The sequence below is a fragment of the Coregonus clupeaformis genome, chromosome 4 (assembly GCF_020615455.1).
Source record: "Coregonus clupeaformis isolate EN_2021a chromosome 4, ASM2061545v1, whole genome shotgun sequence".
NCBI classification, from domain to species: domain Eukaryota; kingdom Metazoa; phylum Chordata; class Actinopteri; order Salmoniformes; family Salmonidae; genus Coregonus; species Coregonus clupeaformis.
In genome coordinates, this window is record NC_059195.1 from 14018647 (window position 1) to 14038585 (window position 19939).

General features: G+C 43.2%; 1 protein-coding gene across 1 annotated transcript in view; it reads right to left on the reverse strand.

The window, feature by feature from the left end:
* The window catches only part of LOC121556178 (interferon alpha/beta receptor 1a-like), a 31360-nt gene that overhangs the window by 3043 nt on the left and 8378 nt on the right, over positions 1 to 19939 (reverse strand). Inside the window, exons 2-4 of the mRNA XM_041870082.1 lie at positions 9297 to 9423; positions 8755 to 8939; positions 8310 to 8470 (exon numbers count right to left, since the gene is read on the reverse strand). Of these exons, the coding sequence (XP_041726016.1) occupies positions 8310 to 8470; positions 8755 to 8939; positions 9297 to 9423 (473 nt within the window). The remainder of the gene's footprint in view (positions 1 to 8309; positions 8471 to 8754; positions 8940 to 9296; positions 9424 to 19939) is intronic.

Sequence of the window (19939 nt, forward strand, 5' to 3'; positions counted from 1 at the left end):
GAATGGCTGAGGTACTCCAGGAGAGGTTTACGAAACACTGAGGTAGGGCAAACAACCTGTGGGTTAAAAAGGAATCATATATCTCTGGTGTTCCACAGGTACAGATAGCAGAAGAGCAGATACTATTGATGTTGAAGTCCTGGGGGAGTTACAGAGAATATGTAATAAGAGCTTTGCATTCAATCCGATGCTCATTTGAATGCCCTGTCCGACACTTCAAAACCTTTCAGAATAAAAACCCTGAAGAAGGCCAAAATCCGAAACGTGTTGGCTTTACTTTTTACAATAAATACGCTTTTTTTATTTAACCCTTTACACTCGTGGGAATTGTCCTATATGGATAGGGCTAAATTGAAATCTTACAGAAGAACCACTGATAGATGGGACAGCGTCGGGTCAGGTGAGGTTTTGTCTCTCTCTGGCGGGAGGTAAGCTTGGCTTATATGGTGTCGACTAAAGCTTAAACCATGTATTTAGATTGTAGGTAGGTAGGTATTGTAGTTATGTATTGTAGGTAGTTTATCTAGGTTATTGTAGGTAATTATTGTAGGTAAGTATTGTATTCGGCTGAGCCCGGTGAAGCACGAGGCTAGCTAACTCACTACCTGGACCAATAAAGCTAGCTAGCTAGCGGGTAGCTACTGGTAACTATTAGCAACTGTGGCTGAATCGAGTCAGTGGCTAGCTTTGCACTTAACTGGCTAACAGTAGCTACAAAGGGTAAGTTATAACCTACATATACTTTTGTTTTATTTTTACATAATGGTAACCAGAGTCGTTCAAGGGAATTCGGGACATGGGTGACTAGTTAACGTTAGCTTGGCTCTCTGTGTGTTCGCGCCGTGGGAGGAGGGGTTAGCTCGTTGGCAGAGAGCAATGGCTAGCTAGTATGCTAACTATTCTAGCTAACTAACTGGCTGAATAAGTTGACGACGTACTCACTCAAACTGTCAAAACTAACCCAAAACTTTATACAACGTTAGACACGGACACGAATTATCTGCTTGGCGTGTTAACACACTGGTGGTTTGTTGTAACCAAGTATTGGTGCTAAACCGTGTTATTGGAGGCTGGCATGCTAGTTGGCTTTGGCGTCATAGGATTCGGTGCCCTGGACGGTTTTCACGGAAGAATACTGTACCAAGTTAGCTGAATAAACTAAGTTAGAGTCTATTCCTAGTAAACATTGAACAGCTGTAGTTTACAACAATTATAATTTCTAAAGTGGAAGTTGGAAGAGTTATATTTGAGTGTTTCAGTGAAACGTAAGTGAGGGAGGCCCCGCTCTCTCGCTTTCCCAGATGTTTAGTTCATTTCATTCCGATCTCCTTTGCATTATTGTAGCCTTTTTCTGTAGCCTGTCAACTATGTGTCTGTCTATCCCTGTTCTCTCCTCTCTGCACAGGCCATACAAACGCTTCACACCACGTGGCTGTTGCCACTCTAATCTGGTGGTCCCTGCGTGCACGACCCACGTGGAGTTCCAGGTCTCTGGCAGCCTCTGGAACTGGCGTTCTGCGGCCAACAAGGCAGAGTTCATCTCAGCCTATGCTACCCTCCAGTCCCTCGACTTCTTGGCGCTGACGGAAACATGGATTACCACAGAAAACACTGCTACTCCTACTGTTTTTTCCTCGTCTAACCATGTGTTCTCGCATACCCCGAGAGCATCTGGTCAGCACGGCGTTGGTACAGGAATCCTCATCTCTCCCAAGTGGACATTCTCTCTTTTTCCCCTGACCCATCTGTCTATCTCCTCATTTGAATTCCATGCTGTCACAGTCACTAGCCCATTCAAGCTTAACATCCTTGTCATTTATCGCCCTCCAGGTTCCCTTGGAGAGTTCATCAATGAGCTTGACAAGTTCCTTTCCTGAGGATGGCTCACCCCTCACAGTTCTGGGTGACTTTAACCTCCCTACGTCTGCCTTTGACTAATTTCTCTCTGCCTCCTTCTTTCCACTCATTTCCTCTTTTGACACCCTCTCACCGTCCCCCCCTACTCACAAGGCAGGCAATACGCTAGACCTCATCTTTACTAGATGCTGTTCTTCTACTAATCTCACTGCAACTCCCCTCCAAGTCTCCGACCACTACTTTGTATCCTTTTCTCTCTCGCTCTCCTCCAACACTACTCACTCTGCCCCTACTCAGATGGTAATGTGCCTTCGCAACCTTCACTCTCTCTCTCCCGCTACTATCTCCTCTTCCATCCTATCATCTCTTCCCTCTGCTAAATCCTTCTCCCTCCGATCTCCTGATTCTGCCTCCTCTCCTCCCTTTCTGCATCTTTTGACTCTCTATGTCCCCTATCCTCCCGGCCGGCTCGGTCCTCCCCTCCTGCTCCGTGGCATGACGACTCATTGCGAGCTCACAGAAGAGGGCTCCGGGCAGCCGAGGGGAAATGGAGGAAAACTAGACTCCCTGCGGACCTGTCATCTTCTCACTCCCTCCTCTCTACATTCTCTTCCTCTGTTTCCGCTGCTAAAGCCACTTTCTACCACTCTAAATTTCAAGCCTCTGCCTCTAACCCTAGGAAGCTCTTTGCCGCCTTCTCCTCCCTGCTGAATCCTCCTCCTCCTCCTGCTCTGTGGATGACTTCGTAAACCATTTTGAAAAGAAGGTTGACGATATCCGATCCTCATTTATTAAATCAAATGACACAGCTGGTCCTGCTCACACTGCCCTACCCTATGCTTTGACTTCTTTCTCCCCTCTCTCTCCAGATGAAATCTTGCTACTTGTGACGGCCGGCCGCCCAACAACCTGCCCGCTTGACCCTATCCCCTCCTCTCTTCTCCAGACCATTTCCGGAGACCTTCTCCCTTACCTCACCTCGCTCATCAACTCATCCTCAACCGCTGGCCATGTCCCTTCCGTCTTCAAGAGAGCGAGAGTTGCACCCCTCCTCAAAAAACCTACACTCGATCCCTCCGATGTCAACAACTACAGACCAGTATCCCTTCTTTCTTTTCTCTCCAAAACTCTTGAGCGTGCCGTCTCTAGCCAACTCTCCTGCTCTCTCTCTCAGAATGACCTTCTTGATCCAAACCAGTCAGGTTTCAAGACTGGTCATTCAACTGAGACTGCTCCTCTGTGTCACGGAGGCTCTCCGCACTGCTAAAGCTAACTCTCTCTCCTCTGCTCTTATCCTTCTAGACCTGCCTTTGATACTGTGAACCATCAGATCCTCCTCTCCACCCTCTCCGAGTTGGGCATCTCCGGCGCTGCTCACTCTTGGATTGCGTCCTACCTGACAGGTCGCTCCTACCAGGTGGCGTGGTGAGAATCTGTCTCCGCACCACGTGCTCTCACCACTGGTGTCCCCCAGGGCTCAGTTCTAGGCCCTCTCCTATTCTCTCTATACACCAAGTCACTTGGCTCTGTGATATCCTCACATGGTCTCTCCTATCATTACTACGCAGACGACACACAATTAATTTTCTCCTTTCCCCCTTCTGATAACCAGGTGGCGAATCGCATCTCTGCATGTCTGGCAGACATATCAGTGTGGATGTCGGATCACCACCTCAAGCTGAACCTCGGCAAGACGGAGCTGCTCTTCCTCCCGGGGAAGGACTGCCTGCTCCATGATCTCGCCATCACGGTTGACAACTCCATTGTGTCCTCCTCTCAGAGTGCAAAGAACCTTGTCGTGACCCTGGACAACACCCTGTCGTTCTCCGCTAACATCAAAGCGGTGACCCGATCCTGCAGGTACGACCCTACCTTACACAGAAAGCGGCACAGGTCCTAATCCAGGCACTTGTCATCTCCCGTCTGGATTACTGCAACTTGCTGTTGGCTGGGCTCCCTGCCTGTGCCATTAAACCCCTACAACTTATCCAGAACGCCGCAGCCCGTCTGGTGTTCGACCTTCCCAAGTTCTATCATGTCACCTTGCTCCTCCGCACACTCCACTGGCTTCCAGTTGAGGCTCGCATCTGCTACAAGACCATGGTGCTTGCCTACGGAGCTGTGAGGGGAACGGCACCTCCTTACCTTCAGGCTCTGATCAGACCCTTCACCCAAACGAGGGCACTACGTTCATCCACCTCTGGCCTGCTAGCTCCCCTACCTCTACGGAAGCACAGTTCCCGCTCAGCCCAGTCAAAGCTATTTGCTGCTCTGGCACCCCAATGGTGGAACAAGCTCCCCCACGACGCCAGGACAGCGGAGTCACTGACCACCTTCCGGAGACACTTGAAACCCTACCTCTTTAAGGAATACCTGGAATAGTATTAAGTAATCCTTCTTCCCACACCAATAAAAAAAAAAAAAAAGTGGTTGTTCCACTGGCTATCATAAGTTGAATGCACCAATTTGTAAGTCGCTCTAGATAAGAGCGTCTGCTAAATTATGTAAATGTAAAAAATATGAAAAGTATACAGTGAGGGAATACTAACTGTAAGTCGCTCTGGATAAGAGCGTCTGCTAAATGACTAAAATGTAAAATGTAAAAATGGAATAAAGTATTTGATCCCCTGCTGATTTTGTACGTTTGCCCACTGACAAAGACATGATCAGTCTATAATTTTAATGGTAGGTTAATTTAAACAGTAAGAGACAGAATAACAACAAATAAATCCAGAAAAACACATGTCAAAAATGTTATAAATTGATTAGATTTTTAATGAGGGAAATAAGTATTTGACCCCTCTGCAAAACATGACTTAGTACTTGGTGGCAAAACCCTTTTTGGCAATCACAGAGGTCAGACGTTTCTTGTAGTTTGCCACCAGGTTTGCACACATCTCAGGAGGAATTTTGTCCCACTCCTCTTTGCAGATCTTCTCCAAGTCATTAAGGTTTCGAGGCTGACGTTTGGCAACTCGAACCTTCAGCTCCCTCCACAGATTTTCTATGGGATTAAGGTCTGGAGACTGGCTAGGCCACTCCAGGACCTTAATGTGCTTCTTCTTGAGCCACTCCTTTGTTGCCTTGGCCGTGTGTTTTGGGTCATTGTCATGCTGGAATACCCATCCACGACCCATGTTCAATGCCCTGGCTGAGGGAAGGAGGTTCTCACCCAAGATTTGACGGTACATGGCCCCGTCTATCGTCCCTTTGATGCGGTGAAGTTGTCCTGTCCCCTTAGCAGAAAAACACCCCCAAAGCATAATGTTTCCACCTCCATGTTTGACGGTGGGGATGGTGTTCTTGGGGTCATAGGCAGCATTCCTCCTCCTCCAAACATGGCGAGTTGAGTTGATGCCAAAGAGCTTGATTTTGGTCTCATCTGACCACAACACTTCCACCCAGTTCTCCTCTGAATCATTCAGATGTTCATTGGCAAACTTCAGACGGCCCTGTATATGTGCTTTCTTGAGCTGGGGGACCTTGCGGGCGCTGCAGGATTTCAGTCTTTCACGGCGTAGTGTGTTACCAATTGCTTTCTTGGTGACTATGGTCCCAGATGCCTTGAGATCATTGACAAGATCCTCCCGTGTAGTTCTGGGCTGATTCCTCACCGTTCTCATGATCATTGCAACTCCACGAGGTGAGATCTTGCATGGAGCCCCAGGCCGAGGGAGATTGACAGTTATTTTGTGTTTCTTCCATTTGCGAATAATCGCACCAACTGTTGTCACCTTCTCACCAAGCTGCTTGGCGATGGTATTGTAGCCCATTCCTGCCTTGTGTAGGTCTACAATCTTGTCCCTGACATCCTTGGAGAGCTCTTTGGTCTTGGCCATGGTGGAGAGTTTGGAATCTGATTGATTGCTTCTGTGGACAGGTGTCTTTTATACAGGTAACAAGCTGAGATTAGGAGCACTCCCTTTAAGAGTGTGCTCCTAATCTCAGCTCGTTGCCTGTATAAAAGACACCTGGGAGCCAGAAATCTTTCTGATTGAGAGGGGGTAAAATACTTATTTCCCTCATTAAAATGCTAATCAATTTTTGACATGCGTTTTTCTGGATTTTGTTGTTGTTATTCTGTCTCTCACTGTTCAAATAAACCTACCATTAAAATTATAGACTGATAATTTCTTTGTCAGTGGGCAAACGTACAAATACTTTTTTCCCTCACTGTATGCATAACCATGGTAGCCATTTAAAGGGAACAGTTATTATTAGACCAAAAGGTGAGTACACAACAGTTCACCTGACAAGACTGAATCCTAACATTACACTTTATATTTATTTATAATTTTTTACCCCCTTTTTCTCCCCAATTTCGTGATATCCAATTGAGATCTTGTCTTATCGCTGCAACTCCCCAACGGGCTCGGGAGAGGCGAAGGTCGAGTCATGTGTCCTCCGAAACATGACCCGCCAAACGGCGCTTCTTAACACCCGCCCACTTAACCCGGAAGCCAGCCGCACCAATGTGTCGGAGGAAACACCATTCAACTGATGATTGAAGTCAGCCTGCAGGCGCCCGGCCCGCCACAAGGAGTCGCTAGAGCGCAATGAGCCAAGTAAAGCCCCCCCGGCCAAACCCTCCCCTAACCCGGACGACGCTGGGCCAATTGTGCGCCACCCAATGGGACTCCCGGTCACGGCCAGTTGTGACACAGCCCGGGAACGAACCTGGGTCGGTAGTGACGCCTCAAGCACTGCAATGCAGTACCTTAGACCACTGTGCCACTCGGGAGCCCATTACACTTGATTTTATGTGCATTTGACATTTATTGTAATTTTTGCCGCATTTGTTGATAACTACATCTAAAAATACTCTGGATACATTCAGTAACATTATAAGAATATTCCTGGAACATGTGAGGTAGGTGCAACATAAGAAAAACTAATTATAAGGGTTTGAGTGAGAGGTCTAACTGGTGTCTCCAAGTGCCACACACACACACACCTCTCCAAAGTGCACAGTCCCTAAGCAATTTCAATGCACTTTTATGATTCAAAGAAGAGGCTTCAACTATAAGGTCCTTTTTTGAGCTTGTCTAGCTGGAATTAGAGCAAGCACACTTGTAGTTGTTTCATTTGGAACAACCCTGCATCCCCACCGTCACACAATTACAGTGCATTCAGAAAGTATTCATACCCCTTGACTTAAACCCCTTACATAGGACGCCGCTACAGTAACGGGTCGATAGTGACAATTGATAACCTTTCAGACAATTTTTTTTTTTTTTAATGCCGCATCAGAAGCCTCTGTACCTTTCAGACAGTAGAAGTCTGCTCCAGCATAGAATGTTCGGTATTGTTTCCCTTACAACAATAAACGTTGCAGATTGATGTGCTGTTGTGTTGTTATTCTGCTGTTTTTTTATTGGTAAGTCATTGGTAAGTCATTGTATTTTATGAACTTCAAAGTACTTTTCTTATGCCTCGATCACACTGACAGCGTCATTGCATTTTGGTACACCAGAAGTACATTCATTTCCAATGGAACGCTGCGTTTGCCTTGAAGCATTGCGTTGCAGAGGCAGTTGCAGTGCGTTCTGTGTGGTGCATACTTTGGATTTATCTAACGTATGCGTCAAACTGTACGCGTAGACGGCCTGACAGAAACGGTAGCAGAAGGTGATTGTTACATTTTTGTTGCACACATATCCAGATAATGCTGCGTACTATTTTGCGCAATGACGCTATCGGTGTGATCAAGGCGTTGGGAGCGAGTGGTCTGCGCGCATGCAGCAGGCAGGCAGCGCAAGATCATTTGATTGACAGTTTTGGTTGCCTAGTGATGGATGTTAGTCCTGCTTCAGAAGCGGCATTCCTTAACAGACAAGTTAAATGCCTGTTCAGTGGCGCTTCAAAACTATCACCAGAAAAGGTTTCGTTGCGGCATTTAAAAAGCTGTAGTGTACCCTTTCAGTCAAACAAACATGCCGTAGCCGAGGAGCGTTCAAGGCGCCACATTCCATACGTCTGAAAGGGGTATTATTCATTATTGTGTTACATAGAAAACCACAGTAAGAACACAGGTGCGTTCTTTTTAAGGTTGCGGTTTAGAGTGTTACATGTTGTTATGGCTTCTGGTGTGTGGGGTTTTATAGCAGTCACAGGGTTACTGAGGGGAGGCCCAGGTGTCTTAAGGGACCATAGAAAAAGGGAAGTGTGAACTGGAGAAACTAAAAGGTCTGTACATTTTAAACTTCTCTCTGAGGATGTCTAGTTGTTCCAAAGAATAATTAATCTGTCCTGATTATAGATTCAGCTAGAAACCAAAAAAAAGTAACATATACATTTTTGTCATTTAGTAGATGCTCTTATCCAGAGTGACTTACAGTTAGTGCATCCATCTTAAGGTAGCTAGGTGAGCCACCACATATCACAGTCACAGTACATTTTCCACCAATAAAGTAGCTATCAGAAAAGTCAGTGCTAGTAAGAAAAGAAAGTACCTGAGGGTCATCGGAGTGGCTCCAGTACAGGATGTGGTAGTACAGGGAGAGGACGTGTTCCTTCATGGAGCCCTGGGTGCTGGTCAGGGGGTCAGAGATGGTCACGTCTAGCAGGTTCCCCACAGGAGCCAGCTCCACCCTGGACGGTGGGCCCAAAACAGCTAGACAGGGGGAAGAACAGATATGACCATAAATAATCATCAATGGTCAGAATACAGCCGAGCCAACTCCAGAGAATGATTATTGGTGATCGATAGATGTCTACCTGTGCTAGTTGTGTGTTAGGGTGTCTATCTACGTATGTTGGTGTGTGGTTGTGCTCAGATACGTGACTGCCTTTTTGCAACTGTGTTTATTCTTTTGTTATCTTATCATTTACATCTCTTTCGTTTGCGTTTTTAAATCGGTGCCCAAGTCTGTGTCTTCCCCCTTGCCTCTCTCTCACCATCTTTATCAGGGCAGAAGTCTTTGAGGACCCAGTCTGAGTTGAGTCCGTCTGCACTGGCTCGGACCCTGAGCACATACATGCCAAAGTAGTGCAGATCAGAGCCTGTGAAGTTACAGTGGGTATCTGTGGTCCTCTCGCACACACGGCTCCAGTTCTTCTTCTTCCTCTGCATCTTGTACTTCCTATTGGGGCGAGAGAGGGTCACTGATATACATTGACATTTTAGTCATTTAGCAGACATTCTTATCCATTAGGGTTGAGTGCCTTGCTCTAGGGCATCGACAGATTTTTCACCTAGTCGACTCAGGTATTTGAACCAGCAACCTTTTGGTTACTGGCCCAATGTTCTTAACTCCTAGGCTACCTGCTACTGATGAGAGGCAGTCTTGGCCAAATACCAGATCATGATACTCATATTGTAGTGCAAGAAATATTAGACCAGCCACGGTTTGGGTGTATCATGTGAGATGCATTATAATGTGACATGTGGAGGGTGTGTCTAAGAGTGTGATATTGTGGGAGTGTGTGTGGTTACTTACGCCATGTACTCTGCAGTGAAGGTAACAGTGTTGCCTGTGGTCGTCTGGTCCCAGTCCCATATCAGTAGGTACTGTGTGTTCAGGGTGCGCAGAATCACGTTCTGAGGTACAGGCAGCTCTGCAAGCACTAAAATACACAAAAGAAGACACAGGGTTATGCTTAAGAATGATTTCATTATTCATGATTGTCCTCATTTGGTGGCGTTTTGAGTACATGCATGGTATGCTATAGGATGTGAATTGGGGTCATTTACATGTAAAAGGATCCATGAGCACCAACATGTGAAGTTCATAGGAGAATATCAAATTGGGTGCCAAACGAAAGGTAAGAGTATATATTTTTAGGAAATGACAGGATAGATACATTTTTCAACCATTTTCCATCTTACACATTTGGCATAAGTAAACCTTTGATTTCTGGTCAAACAGATGGAAAAGCGGTTTTAGAAAACATCTACCAGACAAATTCTGAAACAGGTATTAGAAATACATAAAAAGAGTAAAGACCCCTGCCAACTAATAAACACATTTAGTATGTTGAGAAATTATTTGGTCTTCTGTAAGTTTAAGAAACATTGCCTTGTAAATCTGTCACCAGAAACCCACATCACATACAGTGGGGAGAACAAGTACAGTTGGGAAAAAAAGTATTTAGTCAGCCACCAATTGTGCAAATCTTTGGAGGGAGTTGAAAGTCCGTGTTGCCCAGCGACAGCCCCAAAACATCACTGCTCTAGAGGAGATCTGCATGGAGGAATGGGCCAAAATACCAGCAACAGTGTGTGAAAACCTTGTGAAGACTTACAGAAAACGTTTGACCTGTGTCATTGCCAACAAAGGGTATATAACAAAGTATTGAGAAACTTTTGTTATTGACCAAATACTTATTTTCCACCATAATTTGCAAATAAATTCATTAAAAATCCTACAATGTGATTTTCTGGATTTTTTTTCCTCAATTTGTCTGTCATAGTTGACGTGTACCTATGATGAAAATTACAGGCCTCTCTCATCTTTTTAAGTGGGAGAACTTGCACAATTGGTGGCTGACTAAATACTTTTTTCCCCCACTGTATTTGATACACTGCCGATTTTGCAGGTTTTCCTACTTACAAAGCATGTAGAGGTCTGTAATTTTTATAATAGGTACACTTCAACTGTGAGAGACGGAATCCAGAAAATCACATTGTATGATTTTTAAGTAATTAATTTGCATTTTATTGCATGACATAAGTAATTGATCACCTACCAACCAGTAAGAATTCCGGCTCTCACATACCTGTTAGTTTTTCTTTAAGAAGCCCTCCTGTTCTCCACTCATTACCTTTATTAACTGCACCTGTTTGAACTCGTTACCTGTATAAAAGACACCTGTCCACACACTCAATCAAACAGACTCCAACCTCTCCACAATGGCCAAGACCAGAGAGCTGTGTAAAGACATCAGGGATAAAATTGTAGACATGCACAAGGCTGGGATGGGCTACAGGACAATAGGCAAGCAGCTTGGTGAGAAGGCAACAACTGTTTGCGCAATTATTAGAAAATGGAAGAAGTTCAAGATGACGGTCAATCACCCTCGGTCTGGGGCTCCATGCAAGATCTCACCTCGTGGGGCATCAATGATCATGAGGAAGGTGAGGGATCAGCCCAGAACTACATGGCAGGACCTGGTGAATGACCTGAAGAGAGCTGGGATCACAGTCTCAAAGAAAACCATTAGTAACACACTACACCGTCATGGATTAAAATCCTGCAGCGCACGCAAGGTCCCCCTGCTCAAGCCAGCGCATGTCCAGGCCGATCTGAAGTTTGCCAATGACCATCTGGATGATCCAGAGGAGGAATGGGAGAAGGTCATGTGGTCTGATGAGACAAAAATTTAGCTTTTTGGTCTAAACTCCACTCGCCGTGTTTGGAGGAAGAAGAAGGATGAGTACAACCCCAAGAACACCACCCCAACCGTGAAGCATGGAGGTGGAAACATCATTCTTTGGGGATGCTTTTCTGCAAAGGGGACAGGACGACTGCACTGTATTGAGGGGAGGATGGATGGGGCCATGTATCGCGAGATCTTGGCCAACAACCTCCTTCCCTCAGTAAGAGCATTGAAGATGGGTCGTGGCTGGGTCTTCCAGCATGACAACGACCCGAAACACACAGCCAGGGCAACTAAGGAGTGGCTCCGTAAGAAGCATCTCAAGGTCCTGGAGTGGCCTAGCCAGTCTCCAGACCTGAACCCAATAGAAAATCTTTGGAGGGAGCTGAAAGTCTGTATTGCCCAGCGACAGCCCCGAAACCTGAAGGATCTGGAGAAGGTCTGTATGGAGGAGTGGGCCAAAATCCCTGCTGCAGTGTGTGCAAACCTGGTCAAGACCTACAGGAAACGTATGATGAGCTCTGTAATTGCAAACAAAGATTTCTGTACCAAATATTAAGTTCTGCTTTTCTGATGTATCAAATACTTACGTCATGCAATAAAATGCAAATTAATTACTTAAAATTCATACAATGTGATTTTCAGGATTTTTGTTTTAGATTCCGTCTCTCACAGTTGAAGTGTACCTATGATAAAAATGACAGACCTCTACATGCTTTGTAAGTAGGAAAACCTGCAAAATCGGCAGTGTATCAAATACTTGTTCTCCCCACTGTATACACAGATATTCTCTAATTTCTCTCCCTCATGAGGAGGGAGAATAATGAAAGTTCCCAGAAGTAACAAGTAAAAGGTAGACCTACCAATTAGTGTTTTTACTTATACCAATTTTTGTTTGTGAATTATTAAGTGAATAAAACTCGTAATTCTGTTACCAAATCGCTAACAGAATTACAGAACAATTACAGTACTTCCGTTATGATTTTAATTGGCTACAATAGGAAATCATAGTAGTCACAAACCACAGTTGGGTTACCTGCTACGGTCCTCCTTTCCACTGGCATACAGTTATGTTCAGTTCATAACTGTTTTCTTTATCTTTCTGTCGTCTGGTGGTTAAAGCAAGAGTGTGAAAACAGTCTGGACAACGCCTCCCTCTCTCCCTCTTCTCTCTCTCTCCAGTTAATGTTACCTCTCCCGGCTCTTACTGACACCTACCCATGAGCCACCTCTTTCCATTTACTGTAACCAGCACCGACCAACATCGGACATCGTAGTTGAAATTTGGTCAGTCCGCCATGGCTTTGATTTCAACGTCTACAGACGTTGGTTTTTGGTCCGGTCCAGACTGGCCATGATTTGGACCAAACATGATTAGTGACTGGACCAAATCTAAATCAATCATAGACATCTACAGTGGCTTGCTAAAGTATTCACCCCCCCTTGGCATTTTTCCTATTTTGTTGCCTTACAACCTGGAATTAAAATGGATTTTGGGGGGGTTGTATCATTTGATTTACACAACATGCCTACCACTTTGAAGATGCAAAATATATTTTTTTGTGAAACAAACAAGAAATATGACTAAAAAACAGCATAACTATTCACCAAATGTTAGCTTATTTTTTTGTCGCTTAACTAGAATACAGAGACAAAATCAGAAGGCCAATTGCTTAAAGGAGGATTGCAGAGATTTTTGATGATGGTGGGTGAAGAGAAATGTACACAATGTTTGCTTGTGCTGCTAGCTAGTAGTGAAGTACAGTTTGTGAACGATTAATTCTTTCTGAACAACTATTTTTACTGACTCGAGAGTCAGGATTCTTTTTTCTCAGTGACTCGTTCATTTGTCATTCGTTTGACCTGCTGTCTTCCAGCAATTAATTCTCAGTCAGTAAAAATTGCCAAACTTCCCATCACTACTAGCTAGCTATGAACCACATTCAACCTAAACCTCAAAACTGTGATCAAAGCCACCATTTGTGAATGTGTTGACTAAATTAAATTGTGAAATTCACCCACCAAAGGATAGAAGTCACCTGTAACACACATTATAACATTGTAAATGAAACACATCATGAATTTGCTATGTAATTAGGGCTGAACGATTAATTGCATTCGCGATAATATCGCGATTTGACTGAACGCGATTTTCTAATCGCAACGTGCGCGATTTGAGGTGGTCACGTGACGCGACTTTTCATGCTGTCCAGCGCAATGGCCTCTTGCTCGACGGAACAGTCAGAAACTGACACAGCTGATACTTTAATATCGAAGAGGAACAGCACGTCGGTGGTGTGGAACTATTTTGGTTTTAAAAAAGAAGATGCTGAGCAGCGTCAGGTGTTGTGCAGAGCATGCCGTGCTCCGATTGCTACTTCACGGGGTAACACTACAAACCTGTTTCAGCACTTAAAAAAATACCACAAATCAATGCATGACAGTTGTATGACCAAAATGCCGAGCATCAGTGCGCGAGACAAGCCAAATACCTCAAGACAGGGATCACTGACAGAAATGTTCGAAAGTGTCACTCCGTATGAACGTAATTCAAAACGGCACGGAGAAATCACTCGGACAATAACCGAGTTCATAGCCAAAGATATGATGCCTCTCAGCACGGTGACCAAGCCTGGGTTCATGGCATTAATACATACGCTTGATAAACGTTACAGTATACCCTCCCGCACATACTTCAGTCAGACTGCCATACCGGAGCTGTACAAAAAGTGCAAAGAGAAAGTCGCCGCGGAACTTAAAACGGTGGAGTTTTTTGCTAGCACTACTGATATGTGGTCAAGCCGCACAGCTGAGCCGTACCAGAGTCTTACAGTCCATTTTATTGATCAGAACTGTTGGATAAGTATGGCTGGCAGTGCCATACTCGTAGTGAACTTTAGTCTGTGTGGTGTGTTATTGTTGTGTACTTGAGATAAGTGAGGCTCATCTATTTTATATTATAATATTCAAATCGTTTATAAAAAATAGTTTGTCTAAATTAAAAGTGCATTTCTCATTTTTTATTTATAACTTTATTTACTTTGATTTTACAAAATATTTTCAAAGCAAATTCCTTGTTTCAGTTGTGTGAAATGTTACTGACTTGGGAGCAGTAAGATACATACAATTTAAAATTATTTTTTTCTTAAGACTGTACCTTTTGCACACAGTGTTTACAAAGTTCATGCCTTTGTTTAAATTATTTAAATGCACAGTGGCAAAGCCACAGATGTTTCTGTAATGAGCAGTTCAATAAAAATGTCATTTATTTCAAGTCATACATGTTTGAATTTAATTCTAACAAATAGACCCAGCCTATGGGAAAGAACATTTCACACTAAATGTATATACTATTGTGTTGGTCATATTTAAATCATTCATTATGTTTTGTAGGGGAAAAAGGATAAATAAATTAAATCGCATATTAAATCGCAATCGCAATATTGGGGGCAAAAAATCGCAATTAGATTATTTTCCAAAATCGTTCAGCCTTATATGTAATATGCTGCCAATTGGATTATGGTATCTTAACATTATGATTCTCATATATTATAGCTTATGGCTCTTTCATTATACCTGTGTCATGACATTGTATTTTACAGGAAGTGAGCTATAATCATCAAAGGGCTACATATAAAATGCACATGAATAGGTACTTTGGGTAAAGGCAATTGTGGCTTTGACTTGCAAACATTGTTGTGCAAATCGTTCTTCACCCATCACCAACACCAACGTCTGCAATCCTCCATGACATTGACCTTCTGGTTGTCTCTGTATTATAAAATAATGTTCAGCAAATAAACAAGGTAGAATTACAATGCTCCCCACACCCCATTATTTCCCTTTTTGACATGTTTTATTAGCCTACGAATTGTCAGCTCCTTATTTTGATTAACATTACCGTACCTAGAATACAAGGGTTGGAGTTGCACTCAACAATTTAATGTCAGAAAAATAATGTAGGACATCTGGCTTATGGTTAGCCTCATATACATTATCTACTGGTATCATTTTAAATTGAGAACATATAGCTAGCTCAACAATATGCACAATAAGTGTGAGTTTAGCTATTCTCTGCTTCAGATGTACAATGACAAGGGGCACATTGCACATGCCCATTAGGCCAGTAATGCCATCAGGCAAAAAAGGTCATGTTCACTTGAGAAAGCAACACAGACAAATTAAACACAGATCCCCTTTACCCCTTTTTATTGCAGAATTGTATCTGTGATTAATGAACATTGACACAAATTAATCTTGAAACATTTCACTTCAATTAATCAACATTGAATGAATCAACATATAATTTCAAATTGTAAATATAAGCTAACTCGTTTGTAAATGTTAGACATCTTAGTAAGTAGGATATTATTACTGAAGCAGAGGTGGCCAACCTTCCGCTACTCCCTGATCTACTGCGTGCCTAGCAATAATACACATTATTATTACTCATAAATTGAATCAGGTGTGTTAGTGCTGGGCTGGAACAGAAGACTGCACACCCAGCATACCTCCAGGAGCAGGATTGGCCTGCTCCAGTTGTAATAAGTTTATAGCCTACATTATGTGTGACTGTCAACTGTATTGTTCTATAAAGTGCCTTCAGAAAGTATTAATTCCCCTTGATTTATTCCCCATTTTGTTGTTACACAGCCTGAATTCAAAATGGATTAAATAGATTCTCACCCATCTACACAAAATAACCTATAATGAGAAAGTGAAAACATGTTTTTAGAAATGTTAGCTGTTGAAGATTAAATACAGAACACTCTAGGGCTGACCCCAATTAGTCGACCCTTTGGTCATTAGGCTGTTGGCGCCCATCTCAGTGAACTAATCCAAAAAGCCAATTTATGCTTGATTTGAAAATGTGGTCGGAGGCTCCGTATGGAGGGTGTGACGCAATTACGAAGCCTCCAGGGAGGCATGCAGAGGCCAAATCGAGCTCGGTACCACATCGCCAAACGCCTCCCAAATGTTGCAACAATGCAGGGCTCTGTATAGCTCCGCATTGACATGATTGGTTGACGGTTGGTGGGGGCGGTACGTCCTGTGTAAACACAACCTCACTTCCTTGACAACAGTTCTGCACTGCTCCGCAAAGCACAAGCAGTATGAATGCCCTGACTTCTGCTGAGGCCATTCTTGCCCTGACTTCTGCTGAGGCAAATGCTGCATGGCCAATGCAGATGTCGGATTGACCATTGCGCCCAGATGCACAATGCACTTCTCTCTCCAGAATGCGCCATCTCCCGCAAATTTGTGCACATTCACTGTTTCATAACTTCATTGTGTGAATAGTTTGCGTTTGATTGTTAGTGTATCAATTCCCCATTACATATATCACCAGTAGTACATTTACCGTTAATTCCTATAATTTCTAATCTACAACGTTAGTTACTTTGGTTACGGACATTTCTGTTAATGCATTCAATATTATTCCAGTCTTCCTGTTCTCATTGTCGGAGTGGACACATTGTTTGCAGAGTGCACAACCTATGCTACACTTGTGAGAAACAAGTATATATATTTTTTTAACCATTTAAGAGTTCTGTCAATTTAGTCATTGTCTTGTTTGGCGCGCTCCTGTCAATGTTGAGTAAGGACGCGTAGAAGGACTGTAGGCCTATAGACTACCTGGCCTACGTGCAAATGTAGGCATATAAATGTGCCCATCTGATAGTATTTCTGATTTTTATTTATTTTATTTTTTATTTCACCTTTATTTAACCAGGTAAGCCAGTTGAGAACAAGTTCTAATTTACAACTGCGACCTGGCCAAGATAAAGCAAAGCGATAAAAACAACACAGAATTACATATGGGGTAAACAAAACATAAAGTCAAAAATACAACAGAAAATATATATACAGTGTGTGCAAATGTAGCAAGTTATGGAGGTAAGGCAATAAATAGGCTATAGTGCAAAATAATTACAATTAGTATTAACACTGGAATAATAGATGTGCAAGAGATGATGTGCAAATAGAGATACTGGGGTGCAAATTAGCAAAATAAATAACAATATGGGGATGAGGTAGTTGGGTGGGCTAATTACAGATGGGCTGTGTACAGGTGCAGTGATCAGTAAGGTGCTCTGACAACTGATGCTTAAAGATTGGCTTAACGCACCACCACTAATGACCTGTGGAGCTTCACAAAGTCATGTTGTTTTCTTCACCTCAAACAGCAAGCAAACAAAGTCTGTTTTTACATCCATTGAGAACTACAATAGTTCCTCAATGTATTTGAAAAATCTTTCCAGCGCACTCCCTTTTGATAACCACTCAGCATGAAAAGGGGGAAATGTCATGCTCTGATCCAGTGGAAAGATCATAAAATAGGCTTCTTATCAGTGCTTGACTTGGACTGAAATAGGTTCCAGTACTCATTTTCGGTGCTGGTACTCTTTATATTTCAATATATAAATAATAATAATAATAATAATAATAATAATAATAATAATAATAAGCCATTTAGTAGACGCTTTTATCCAAATCGGCTTACAGTCATGTGCGCATACATTTTTACATATGGGTGGTCCCGGGGATCGAACCCACTACCCTGGCGTTACAAGCGCCATGCTCTACCAATTGAGCTACAGACGACCACATTTTAGGTGCAGGAGCTCCACAATACTTTTGAGCTAATATTCTATAAGAGGAACAGGAGCTCAAGCAGTAAAATATTTGAGGTGCCGGTACACAGCTCCGGTGAGCTCCTGCCCATGTCAAGCACTGCTTCTTAACGCTTGCGCAAATAGTCTACAGCTGTGTCTGTTCTGAGCTCACTGGCACGGGAAATTTTGATAGTGTTTTTAAAAATGTATTTACTTACTTTAATAGGTCCACGCCTACGAAGCGGCCAATATTTTGGAGCGAAGCGTTTTTTAACCTTTATGTAAATAGGCAAGTCCGTTAAGAACAAATTCTTATTTACAATGATGGCCTACACTGGCCAAACCTGGACGACGCTGTGCCAATTGTGTGCCGCCCTATGGGACTCCCAATCACGGCCGGTTGTGATACAGCCTGGAATTGAACCAGGGGGTCTGTAGTGACGCCTCAAGCACTGCGATGCAGTGCCTTAGACCGCTGCGATGCAGTGCCTTAGACCGCTGCAAGTGGAGGCGCCGGTTCTCGTCAAATCGTACCGTTAGAAAGATGGGGAATCTAATAGCAACAACTAGGATGGATTGCTAATATCACTATGATGTTAACTTTGGTTTCTGGACAACGAAAGAAAGTTGATATTAAAACCAATAGAACAGTAGAGAAATTGTTTCACGGCATGAGGAACTATTTATAAAATAATTGCCTCCACGTTTCGATGGTTGGATTTTCGATAGGCTACTTTGAGGCAAGGTAAGACATGTTTGAAGTAAAGTAAAATGTTCAGGTTTCATACAATTATACTGCCTCAAGCTCACATTGCAAAGTGGTGAATTACACGCTGATAGCCTGCCTACCGTTGACTATAGCCTATGCACTCGAATAGCAAATGGGAGGCATGCTTGAGTTGAGATTGAGAAATAAAAGCTTTTTTTTTAAAAATATTTTATCTTAGTCATCAAAACAGTTAACACGCAATTGCATTTAGAATTGTTATTTGTTCCATAATCCGCAAGGACTGGGCTTATAAAAGCATGTTTCACTCCAGTACCTGATTTTCGAGGAGGTCTGACAAGTGATAGGCTATTCCACTCCTCAAACTAGGCTCTGTATGTATGCTGTATGATGTGTGCATGTGATAAGATACATCACGACTAAGGAAAATACCGATGGCAATTTAATGCCACTACATTATGCAAATTAACCTATAGACCGATCAGCATGACCGGTCAAATGTATTTTCGGCAGCTAACCAATTAACGGTTAACATCCCTATATAGCACAGCATAGTTTAGTACAGTAGAGTTCAGTACAGTACCCTAAAGAGTACTGTACTGAACTCTACTGTGATGTGCTGTGCTGTTCTGCGATGCCCAAACTTGTGAAACATAGACATCTGCGAATGGTTCAGATTTGGTCTGGTCCAACCAAATTTGGTCTTGTTTGGGGGGGGAGATCACTAGAATAATAGCCAGTGTGTAGAATAATACCCGTATACAGTGCATTCGGAAAGTATTCAGACCCCTTGACTTTTTCACTTTGTTATGTTACAGCCTTATTCTAAAATACAAAAAATATTCCTCATCAATCCCCCACACACACACACACACACACACACACACACACACACACACACACACACACACACAACCCCATCATGACAAAGCAAAAACGAGTTCAGAAATGTTAGAACATTTTTAAAAAATAAAACAGAAATACCCTGTTTACATAAGTATTCAGGCCCTTTGCTATGAGACTCTAAATTGAGCTCAGGTGCAGCCTGTTTCCATTGATCATCCTTGAGATGTTTCTACAACTTGGAGTCCACCTGTGGTCAATTAAATTGATTGGACATGATTTGGGAAAGGCACACACCTGTCTATATAAGGTCCCACAGTTGACAGTGCATGTCAGAGCAAAAACCAAGCCATGGTCGAAGGAATTGTCTGTAGAGCTCTAAGACAGGATTGTGTCGAGACACAGATCTGGGGAAGGGCACCAAAGAATGTCTGCAGCATTGAAGGTCCCCAAGAATACAGTGGCCTCCATCATTCTTAAATGGAAGAAGTTTGGAACCACTAAGACTCTACCTAGAGCTGGCTGCCCGGCCAAACTGAGCAATCGGGGGAGAAGGGCCTTGGTCAGGGAGGTGACC